This window comes from Eufriesea mexicana, unplaced genomic scaffold (assembly GCF_001483705.2).
Source record: "Eufriesea mexicana isolate 0111107269 unplaced genomic scaffold, ASM148370v2 scaffold2087, whole genome shotgun sequence".
NCBI classification, from domain to species: Eukaryota; Metazoa; Arthropoda; class Insecta; order Hymenoptera; family Apidae; genus Eufriesea; species Eufriesea mexicana.
Genome location: NW_016910162.1, coordinates 1890423 through 1902525, shown reverse-complemented (window position 1 = coordinate 1902525; position 12103 = coordinate 1890423). Strand labels below are relative to the sequence as shown.

General features: G+C 24.4%; 5 protein-coding genes across 12 annotated transcripts in view; 3 read left to right on the top strand and 2 right to left on the bottom strand.

Annotated features, from left to right (window-relative positions):
* The window catches only part of UK114 (reactive intermediate imine deaminase A homolog UK114), a 1198-nt gene extending 377 nt beyond the window's left edge, over window positions 1–821 (top strand). The window contains exons 2-5 of the mRNA XM_017902868.1: window positions 171–331; window positions 487–555; window positions 630–685; window positions 753–821. Of these exons, the coding sequence (XP_017758357.1) occupies window positions 171–331; window positions 487–555; window positions 630–685; window positions 753–809 (343 nt within the window). The 3' untranslated portion in view covers window positions 810–821. The remainder of the gene's footprint in view (window positions 1–170; window positions 332–486; window positions 556–629; window positions 686–752) is intronic.
* A 1541-nt stretch (window positions 822–2362) lies between these two features.
* RpL12 (ribosomal protein L12) lies at window positions 2363–3418 on the top strand. The gene is made up of 4 exons (XM_017903050.1): window positions 2363–2497; window positions 2564–2637; window positions 2824–3214; window positions 3403–3418. Exons 1-3 carry the CDS (start codon window positions 2461–2463, stop codon window positions 3208–3210), a joined length of 498 nt encoding a protein of 165 aa, XP_017758539.1. The 5' UTR covers window positions 2363–2460; the 3' UTR covers window positions 3211–3214; window positions 3403–3418.
* An 843-nt stretch (window positions 3419–4261) lies between these two features.
* Der-1 (derlin 1) lies at window positions 4262–5110 on the bottom strand. Its single transcript, XM_017902946.1, has 2 exons — window positions 4655–5110; window positions 4262–4575 (listed from the first exon to the last, which is right to left on the bottom strand). The coding sequence occupies exons 1-2, from the start codon at window positions 5088–5090 to the stop codon at window positions 4262–4264; spliced, it is 750 nt and encodes a 249-aa protein (XP_017758435.1). The 5' UTR covers window positions 5091–5110.
* A 767-nt stretch (window positions 5111–5877) lies between these two features.
* Window positions 5878–7643, bottom strand: l(1)G0320 (signal sequence receptor subunit 1 l(1)G0320). Its single transcript, XM_017902898.1, has 5 exons — window positions 7418–7643; window positions 6855–7022; window positions 6515–6774; window positions 6163–6430; window positions 5878–6099 (listed from the first exon to the last, which is right to left on the bottom strand). Exons 1-5 carry the CDS (start codon window positions 7479–7481, stop codon window positions 6032–6034), a joined length of 828 nt encoding a protein of 275 aa, XP_017758387.1. The 5' UTR covers window positions 7482–7643; the 3' UTR covers window positions 5878–6031.
* A 51-nt stretch (window positions 7644–7694) lies between these two features.
* PICK1 (protein interacting with PRKCA 1) lies at window positions 7695–10968 on the top strand. Of its 8 annotated transcripts, none has more exons than XM_017902889.1 (5): window positions 7695–7719; window positions 8499–8548; window positions 9523–9841; window positions 9910–10105; window positions 10196–10968. In XM_017902889.1, exons 1-5 carry the CDS (start codon window positions 7717–7719, stop codon window positions 10891–10893), a joined length of 1266 nt encoding a protein of 421 aa, XP_017758378.1. In that variant the 5' UTR covers window positions 7695–7716; the 3' UTR covers window positions 10894–10968. The 8 variants fall into 8 exon arrangements, with proteins under 8 accessions (XP_017758378.1, XP_017758384.1, XP_017758385.1 ...); XM_017902895.1 differs by lacking the exon at window positions 7695–7719 and adding an exon at window positions 7883–7896; XM_017902892.1 differs by lacking the exon at window positions 7695–7719 and adding an exon at window positions 8091–8145.
* The last annotated feature ends 1135 nt before the right edge of the window (window positions 10969–12103 follow it).

The following is a 12103-nucleotide window of genomic DNA, read 5'->3' as shown; positions in this document are numbered from 1 at the left end:
AAAAAAAAAAAAAAAAAAAAAAAAAAAAAATTTTTTTTTTTTTTTTTTTTTTTTTTTTTTTTTTTAATTACATTATGTAGATTAAAATAAAATTTTTCTAATATAATTAACTATAAATTTAATCAAAATATATGCAATCATATAAATATGTAACTAATTTTTTTTAACAGCCAAGCAGTACTTGTAAATCATACTTTGTATTTATCTGGAATTCTTGGTGTTGATGTTAAAACTGAGAAACTTGCTATTGGCGGTGCTGTTGCAGAAGCTCGCCAAGCTCTTATAAATATGGGACATATTCTAAAAGAAGCTGGATCTGATTATGATAAAGGTCATACTTATTAGAAGCTACATACAAATTTCATTTAATTTTAAAATTTCTGTTTTTTAATGACAAACCAGTTATGAAGCTTTGCTCTATAATGTTATAAATATTATTGACATAAATTATATTTCATTATAATTATATTTTATATTTATTTGCATTTATTAAAACAACAATTTTTTTACAAGATATTAATAATTTTACTGGTGTAAACGAAGTTTACAAAGAATGTAAGACTTAATTTTATATTTTAATTTACACGTATAATTTTTCTTGTACATGTGTACACACTTTTTCAATTTAGTTTTCAAGGAAAACTATCCAGCTCGATCTACATTTCAAGTTGGAAAGCTACCAATGGTATGAAATACTTTGTCATATATTTAAAAATCTAACTGCTATCATTAAATGTAAAACTTTATTGTAGGGAGCACAATTTGAAATTGAAGCTATTGCTGTTGCCGGTGAATTAGAAACAATTTAAATATTACAAGCTATATTAATTATATTTCATTTATTAAAAAAATTAATTTACCTTTAAACATAATGTTATTAGAATTATATTAACAAAGAATTAATTATTTCATCATGAAAATTTTTACTTATAAAATAAAATAAAATAAAAATATCTTGTACTTCTATACCTAAACATACAAAACTTTGTTCTGTTAGTAGAAAAAAATAGTAATCAGAATTATCTTTCTTATATAATAACATATATAATAATTATGCAATAATTGAATAAATACAATAATTAATTTTAAAAATACAATAAAATACTTAACATAAACTTAACAATAAAATTAGTAAAAATTTTAAAATGCATATTTTCAACATTATTTTCATTGCATTAAATAATATTTTCTTCTTACTGATGCTAAATGTAAAAGCAAAATAAGCGATACTTCTTGTGTAATACACTATTTAGACACATAAAACAATCTATTTTATTTTATTTTTATTTACATTAAAAAAAGAAAACATTTCTTATTTTCATTATAAATTATAACATGTCATAAAAATTAAATTGCAGGATCAATGGAAATTTTATCTCGTAAAAAACAAAAGGAAGAATTATAAATAATATAAGAATATTATATTAAAATACTTATGTTGAATATTTCATTTTAATAAATAGAATAAAACTTAAAGCTGAACCTGAAGAATGACAGTTAAATGTAATTGAATAAATATAGACAGTAATATTATGAACACAAATAAATATCAACAAATATACTATACGGTGTGTTGAGACATTATAGAAAATATTCATTTTCAATTATACAATGAGGATATTTGAATATTCGAACATTTCTCCATTCACTAAATAATAAAATTAAATTCCTAGAATCGGACATCATTAATTTCTTTTATATATTACGTGCTCTTTATTTGTTCAGATTAGTACGTTACATGTTAATTTAGCTTAAGATACATACGATATATTAATAATTGTTACATATAATATGACTAAAATAGTAACTTAATTTTATGAGTAAAAGTATTGAATTTAATTGTTATGCAATTCATTTCATAATTTAATAAAAATATAATATAAATTAAAAGTAAAACAAAATTACTAAAAAGTAAAATTAATATAATCATAATCTCTTGAACATATAAAAATTGTTTTATGTTATAAGTACAAAGTTGTAAACAACTTTATTCAAATTTTCAAAAACATTTCAAACTTTTTCACTAAAATTTTATTCAGAAAAAATAAGTATATTATAGCTATGCATTTAATTTATCATTTTCTTACTACTTTTATAATATTTTAATAATTTGTTTAACTTAAGCATTTTAAATTGAATATTTATTTTGCAATTTATTTATTTATAGTTGCAAAGAAAAATTACATAGGTATTTTAATGAATTTTAAAGGCGTATTCATGTAACGTAGTTTCTATGAATGCTGCAACTATTATACGCGCCTATCATAATTTAATAAATTAACTGTAGAACTACCTTTAATTTATATAGTTCATGCTATATCACTACCTATCTCAATAATATAATCGTTTTCAATCTCTTTTACACGCGGTTTGCCACGTGTGTACGTCGTTCGTAGATTTTTTAAAAATATCGAACTTCATCTATATTTAATTGTTACTGTTTCCATACTAATTAACAGAATGCCTCCTAAATTTGATCCCAATGAAATTAAAAAAGGTATATTTTTAATTTTTGTGTGTGTTTAAACAAAAAATGCCTTAACACACATATTTGTTTCAATAGTTTATCTACGATGCGTTGGAGGTGAAGTAGGAGCAACTTCATCTTTGGCTCCAAAAATTGGTCCTCTTGGTTTGGTATGTTTATATTTTATAAATACATATAATTCAAAAATATTTTTAATATTATTATCTTTTAACCCCCAAAAGAGAATAAAATTCTATTTTATAATTTAAAATGTGTATTTTTTTTTAATATTTAATACTTTTTGTATATGCAAAATACTTGCTTAGTGTTTAAGTAATGTTTTATAATGCTTATAGTCTCCAAAAAAAGTTGGTGATGATATTGCCAAAGCTACCAGTGATTGGAAAGGTTTGAAGATTACTGTACAATTGACAATTCAGAATAGACAAGCTACCATTTCAGTAGTTCCATCTGCTGCATCTTTAATTATCAAAGCACTAAAAGAACCTCCAAGGGATCGTAAAAGGCAGAAAAATATTAAGCATAACGGAAATCTGTCATTTGATGACATTGTTGCGATCGCTCGAGCAATGAGACCAAGATCTATGTCAAAGTATCTTAGTGGCACTGTTAAAGAAATATTAGGAACTTGTCAATCAGTTGGATGCACAGTTGAAGGTCGACCACCACGAGATCTCATCGAAGAGATTAATGGTGGAAAGCTCCAAGTCCGAGATGAATAATGTGGTAAGTTCAGAGCTCTTTGCTAATATTTTCAGCACAATATTTCATCCCACCACATAATACTTAAATTTATTATACTATTATAATATGAAATAATTGGCTGGATATAAGGATGGATGGACGTATGAATGTATGTATGTATGTATGTATGTATGTTTTAATTATAAGAATTTTCATTTTTATTGTTACAGATTTATCATAAGGGGTAAAAAATAAAACATTTTTAACATCAAAGTGTCATATTTTTATACATGTATATATATTTTTCCTCCTTTAAAGAAATAAGTAGCTTAGAAATACTTAAATGTGTCGTATACCTTATATTCCCAATGAAAGATTTTCTCTTAACTACATTTACACTAATTACCATTATATTTGTTATTTAAATGATTAATTTATTTTGGATGTACTAATTATATCATAAAATCATAGTAGTTTCTTTATTAGTATATTATAAATGAGTTTTAAAGCATACCATATAATAAAAGGAATATTTATTTTCATCTACATAAAATCTTAATATACTTTTGTAGTTATTTTTGTAATGTTTGATTATATCCTTTTTTATGATCAGCTTTTGTAACTTTTTTCTGTATAAATTACAGATATATGAAAATGTAAGAAAGTTTTTAAATCATTAAATACTTTATATATTCAGTGCATTTACTAATTAACTTACTATCTATACATATCGAGTCACAATTATTTTTAAACGTATTATCTAGTAATGTGGTTACTTGATTGTAAGACATATTAAAAAAGATGCACTTATAATTAACAAAATTTGGATTTGATATTATGGACAGTTTTCTTTAAATAAACAAAACTCTTCTACCAACCTTATCAAAATAATTATAATTTAAATACATATATTTTGAATTAGGACAATAGATGTATTTATTATCAATAAATTTTTGTAAAATATTAGAGAAACAAATTACTTCTCATGAATTATTTATACATATTTCAATAAAACTAATTAGATGGAAACAATAATAGAAAAGATTTTCATATAAAAAAATTTGTATCTCTTATAGCAAAATTACTAATTTATTCTCCTAAAACATGTCCTCGTCCCCAATTATGACCACCAAATATATTTCTAGTTTGTTGTGCCTGTGTCCTTTGTACAGGTGCAGCTCCAAACCTTCTAATATTACCTCTTTGAGACGGGAAATAAGTTTCAAGAATTTTTGGAGTATTCAGTAACTCAGGCCCACCAAGTTCTTGAGGATATTTAAATTTAAAAAACACATAAAGATGTCCTACTAGGATGCCAAAAAGTTCCATTGTACCGCCACCAGATACAATGAGATTAAATGCAAACAATACCCATGGTAAATATATTGCTTTAAATTGTGAACCTGTTAATTTATACAATTAATATATTAAATTAGTAATCAAAAATATTACAAATTAATAACTTATAAAAAAGGTACATACCAAACAAGAAATTAACAAGAGCATCTTTATTCAATTGACACCAAACATATAATATGCTAAGTACCATAGGATCCATAAGATAATGGAATTCTCCAATAAGACCTATGATAACGCAGCATATCCAGTTAAATAAGAGTAGGAAACAATAATCTGCTGGTCGTCCATCATATTCTCCACGTTCTAACCTCAGCGAATAATTATATAAGAAATAACAATTAATCAAGAAATGAAAAGCACTTGGGAAGATAGGATAATAAAAAACACTGGTTGCTGCTCTCCAAATTTCGAAATTGTTTATGAAACGATCATTTTTAAGTATTAATAATCTTGGGTTTATTATGTCAAATCTTCCGAGTAATGAACAAACTACTGTACATAATAGCCAATATCTTGTAAAAATTGGTAAAGAATAAAACCAATCTCTCAAATCTGACATTTTTGTAACTTTTACTTTAACACCACAACTAATATAATACTAAGTATGATTACTAAAGTATGATCCAATGTGACGATGTATGACGTGTGATTATTTAGTGACTAAACAGTTACACTATATAGAGTAGGTTAGAATATGTAACAACATACACAATTTTATAAAAAACACGTCTGAATTAATTTTCTATAATTCTTTTTTTAATAATATCTAAGTAAAAAAGAAGATAAGAAATATAAAAGAAGAACAAATTAAAAAATAGTATGAGAAAAGTTTTATTGAAGTTTTGATATTTTTACCATGATATGTAATAAATATGAAATATATTTATTTTTATTAAGTTATGAAATAAAAATAAACTCACATTCTTAAAACTTATATTTATTAAATTTTTATTAAAAAATATTCATATAATCTCTGTTCTTTTTTAAATTAAATTAAAATACATTAAATTTGATTCATGGGTTCATTAATAATATATAGCATAAATATGTATATACGAAAATAATTTATACAAAATTGTTTTATTGATATAACATTATTTCTGAAATGGTGGTCAATAATAAAGTTGACAATGATTATAAGTTATACATATACTCAAATGGTTCATAGCAGCAGTCCATGAAAATTTTATACTATTTATATGAAAGATTTATATTCTAGTTTTTGCTGTCTTGTTCACTTTTCTTTTTTTGACAACATTACATAATATCTCATAACATTAAGAATAAGTTATAAAATTTATTTAAAAATGTTTCATTATGAACTATAATGTAAAACATTTGTGGATATTTTGAATATACATACAATAACGATGTTGAATTTTTACTTTAATACATCATGGATGCAAAAATATGAAAATTTGTTGCTAAGGAATTATTACAAATATAAAACCATACTTCTTATTTACACACAGTAATCACACACGCACATATCAACGTAACTTAATCATCAGCCGTTCTCTTAACTTTCCGTTGCCTAGGGCTTTGTCTAGGAGTTTTAGGAGATTTATCTGGAAGAAAAATTTGTATGTAAAATACTATTTTATATTTTACTTAAGTTATATGATACTTACTAATTCTATTTAATGTTTCTTTTGGCAACCAATCATAATCTACATTATTAGGATTGGATGTACCCATTTCTACAGGTGTTTTACGAGTGTTAGAAGATCGAGATTTACGACCAAGAGATGACAGCAGCTGCTGTCCTCCTACAAGTATCAATATCACGCATGCTGCCAGAAATACATATAGGAAAATTGTTTCTCCATCCAGACCATCATCTAATTCTATTATTTGCACTGTTTCATTGTAAACAGCTTCACTGAAGCCAATACCATTCTATAAAATTATAAATTGCTATTAATTTTTAAGTTAAATAAAATACTTAAATTTTTGAAACTAAATATTTCATGTATTACATACTGTATCTCTATAATTCAGATTGACATTAAAGCCAAAAGGTCTTCCAGCAAGATTTTCTGACGGAATAAATGAATATGCTAATGTTGCTTCATGTTTTGGTTTTACAATTTTATTATATGCAACAGTTGAAAAGTTTTGAATGTAAAAGTTGAAGTCCATTGCATAACGGAAAGAAGCATCCAATGATTCCAGAACAAAATCTGATTCACCTTTATTGGTAAAACCAACAAGAAATTCAACTAAATTTCCAGCTGGTAGTTCTAGAAGAATAAACATAATATTAAATTCTAATTTCATAAAGAAATAAATGAAATAACGCCAGAAAAATTTATATATGTACCTAATGTTGATAATCCACTATAAACTGGTTTAGTAAATAATATTGTTGTATCAGCATCAGATGAAGCTGTGGTTGTTTCATCTTCTGGTTCTTCATCTGTTATTACAGAATTATCTTCTCCTTCAATATCTACGATATCATCTATATTTTCATCTTCTTGAGCATAAACTATAATAAAAATTACATATAATTATATAAATAAATATAAATATAATAATAATTATTTACACATAAATTATTATGAACAAATATAACATTTTAATATTGATTGAAACATAATTTTAGAAAAGCATTTATCAAAAACTATAAGTATGTAATGCAACATTATTTAAAATATTATTTTCAACTTATTAAATGACATTTGTATGAACTATATTAATTAAACATAAATTATGTACATACATAATAAAAGTTACAAAAGAAAACAATGTATTTTTTTCATGTCAATGTTTTACATATATATAATATGTGTTTTCCATGTCAATATGTTACATATGTAAAATACAAATATAAATTATAAAATGTAAAACACATACTAGTTAACATTTTTTATTTTGCATTACCTTTGTTGAATGTGAGAGTAATTGTTGAAATAAAAAGTAACAAAAAAATGCTATGTGTCTTCATTTCGTTGCGATGTTTTAAAACTAACTTTTCTGTTATGAATATCGATTTATTCCACTTCCCGAACACTCACTTCAAATCAACACTTGACCACACTGCTTCGCAATAGCACATCTGACTACCATCCCTGCTTGCGACGTGGAAGGACGGTAACGCAATCGTCAATCCTACAACGTGGAACATTAACGTAACGTTGGCATTAAATAAAGAACATCAGAAATGATTTAGTGTTACCAACATGGTAAATTTAATTACTAATAATTGTTCTTTTAAAGAAATAGAATTTAAATTTAGATAGAATATCTATGAAAAGTAATTTAGTATAATAAAACGAAAAAAAATACATATCATATTTATAGTTTAGTAATTTACGATATTTTTTTTACTGTAATACTAGTAAATGCACAGGATACAAAAAGTATGCAAACATTTGAATGCATATAAAGTAAAAAATGTGTACAAGTTATGCTACATGACAAATACATAGTTTGTAATACTTACAACGACTAGCAAGTTTTTCAGTCTTATTAAATCATGTGTAAAGTAACCAATAACAAAATATATATACTTGTATGATGTTTTATGTTTTCAGTAACTGTCTTTATTGTTCAAGCAATCATTTACAGACGAAAATAAATATTATAAAAAGTTACATATTTATATAAAGGTATTTGCTTTGAAAATTAAGTTAATATGTTTTAATTAATTTCAGTCTCTCTATACATATATGTACATGAAAACAGTGTGAAAGATCGATTACCGTATTTATTTCTTAAAATTGATATGTAAAATTTACATATGTCATATTGCTTTGTTTACTTTCATATAAGTGGTTCACTGAGGTACTAGCATACAGTGATTTTGTTATAATGTTACATACTCATTGTATTTAAATTTCTGACAAACTAATTTTAAAGTATAAGTCTTTTAATATGTTACTAAATTACTTTATTCACAACTAATGTCATATTTATGGGTTCAAAGAATTAAACATCACTTTAGTCCTTATTAATATTACAGATTACAAACATGGATTATGATGATGATTTCTTCTTTGAAGAGGATAAAATGTTGGTTTTATAAAATTGATTATTTTATTATTGATATGTGTTACACTTCAATTTAAATATGCTTCTTTTTTATTGCAACATGCATGTCTATATGTCACGGTGTGATAAAATAGTTTAGAAGATCAAACTGTATTATCTACAGATAATATTACTTTGAAAAATATTGTTGAAGAATTTAAAGAAAATTTCATTCCATTAGCCACTATGTCATCCGTTAATGTGCAATTGTATCAGTTTACTACAATGGAAGATCGCATGTATGCATTTTTATGTTTTATTTACATTTTTGTTACTAACATTTTATTTAATGTATGTTGTACATTTAAAAAATATTACAAACTGTATCTTTTCTATTTCTTCTAATCATTGTGGAACGTAGACCAGATGTAGAACTGGTCAATCAAGATCAGTCTCTTCATCATCTACCCAATAATACAACGTAAGTTTTGATAATAATGTGCTTGTTGTTAAAATTATATTTTAATATTGTATTATTTGATACTTGATTTATTTATAGTATTTTATAGAAATTAAGAATTAACTTACCATTTTTTAGTATAATATTTATAAACATTTAATTATTATCAGAACATTCAGGTAAGAATCTTTTGCATGTTTATTTATTACAAAGTTATATTTAGATTGTTTGAGTATGTCTTGTTTATTAATCTTTGGTTTGCTTATACATAAAGTATTATATATGTAAGCTTTTAAAATTATTTTATGTTTGCTAATATGTATACTATAAAATATTAAATGCATGAAGATTATTTATTTACAAATGTATATAATATTACACATTTATAATTATTAATATATTATTATTATTGTTGTCATTGTTATTGTTATAATAAATATATTTATTAAATTTTATTTATTTACATAAAATATTTATATTCTTTCTTTAAAGTAAACATTAAGTTTAACAACGTAATATATATTAATATATTCTTTTCTTTCATTATTTTATGTAGGGGTATGACCATAACATCTGGCAATATTATAATACAAAAAGACAGCAGTAATCTGATAGGCATAAGCATTGGAGGTGGAGCTCCATTATGTCCTTGTTTGTATATTGTACAAATTTTTGATAATACACCTGCAGCAATAGATGGTACTTTACAATCAGGAGATGAACTTGTAACAGTAAATGGAACCTCAGTTAGAGGAAAAACAAAAGTAGAAGTTGCAAAAATGATACAGTCTTGTGACTCTCAAGTCAGTATTAATTATAATAAATTACATGCTGATCCTAAACAAGGTCGCACTCTTGACATAGCTTTAAAAAAAGTATGTACTGTTTAAAGTGATTTTATTATAAATGATTATATAATTTTAAAGATGAAATTAAATTTCAGGTAAAGCACAGGTTAGTTGAAGGAATGGGAAGTGCAACAGCAGATGCTCTTGGATTATCACGTGCTATTCTTTGTAACGATGCACTTGTACAACGATTAATGGCATTGCAGCGCACAGAAAATTTATATAGGGGTTTAGTTTCTCATGCTAAAGCTACATTACATGCTTTTTTTGATTTAATACAAATATATAAAAGTATGATTACTACTTTTTGATCAAATAATTATATGTATATTAATATTTTGTGTTCAAATATTTTGAATATTGTTACTTTGTATGTTTTAGTATTTGGAGATGCCTTTGCTGCAATAGGAGTTAGAGAACCACAGCCACGAGCTAGCGAAGCTTTTAGACAATTTGGTGAACAACATAGACAAATGGAAAAATTTGGAATAACAATTTTAAAAACTTTGAAACCTATATTAAATGATCTGGGCACATATCTTCACAAAGCAATTCCAGATACCCGTTTAACTATTAGCAAGTACGCTGATGCAAAATTTGAATATCTTTCTTATTGTTTGAAAGTAAAAGAATTAGATGATGAAGAACAAAGTTACGCAGCATTACAAGAACCTCTTTATCGAGTGGAGACAGGGAACTATGAATATCGTCTGGTGTTAAGATGTCGACAAGAAGCTCGTGCAAAATTTGCTAAACTCAGAGCAGATGTACTTGTAAAACTTGAATTATTAGACAACAAACATGTTCAAGATGTTGTATGGCAACTGCAAAAATTTGCAGCTGGTTTAGCAAAATATTATTCTAATATACGAGATTTATTATCCGCTGTAACGTTATTTCCTGTTGAAGTTGATTTATCACACTCTGCATTTCAATATAAATCTACTGGTCCTCAAGTGATAACTGATGGAGATGATGTAGATGAATTTGAACCTGAAGAGAAAGTAGGTATAAATGAAGGTTTACTTATAGATACACAAAACTTTCCACTTATAACATCGGAGTCTAGTAATATGTAGCAATGTGCTTTCTCTTCACAAAAGATTTTCGAGACATTTATGTTTTCCTATTAAAATTTAAATATAAATGATATATTGCGGTAAGATTTTTCCAGTGTAACATATTTCCATTCTTTGTAATGAAATTTTACATCTTAATTTCATTGCTTTTCATAATACAAAAATTAATACCAAAGAGTTTTATTTTATAAGATTGTATACTTATAACAGATATGTATAAAATAAAAAGACATGTATATATTAATATCATCAATATATGTTGCAGTTTTACTTGCTGTTTAAAAATAATTAAATTTTATTAAAATTCACTTTATATTATAAATATTAATTATAAGATAAAAAAGTGTATTTATTACATTCTTAATTCATATAATAAATGTATATATTCTATACTACATGTATACTATTTTTGGTAACATTCTACATATTTTAAATATTTTTGATATTAAATATAATATATTTTATATTGTAATATTTTATTTTATTATTATATAAAATATTTAAAAAATATTAAAAATTAATTATTTAAGTATAATTACATTATATTACTTTCAAAATGTAATGAAAAAAATTTAACATACATAATTAAATTTGGAATAATAAACTAACAGTAAAAGAATTTAAAAACAGAAATCTCAATAAAACATGAACACAGCCATTGTAAGTTATTCTTGTAGTCTTCATGTTTACTGAAAATCCGAACTAAAAATTATGATTAGTAATAATTAAATGGTTGTGGTGCCTCTACTTTTCAATTGAATTGATAAAATTTAACATGGAAACTTGAATATTAAAACAAGAAGGCATACATTAATTAAAAATGAAAAAATTGAAAATAAAAATTGACTCTACTTCAACAGAAAAAAAAGGAGACAAAACAAAACAAAAAAAATATTTAAATAAAAGTTTGAGCAATTCCAAAATTAAAGATAATTCTTTAATAATTTCAAAACATTCAAATTAACTACTTTGATTTTGAAAATTACTCCGAGGAGTAATTTTCATAAAAATCGCGAGAAATAGCAATTAAAATGAAGAGCATGAATAACTAAATATTTTTATATATCAGTTTAGAAATTCATGTAATTACGATTCTAATACACGATGTACAAGGAAGCCCTAGCCTAAGTTGAGAAATGTATCATAGAAATATATTTTGCTCGAGTGCTATTAAACCTCAGTACATAAGCACTCATGGTCACTATGCTTT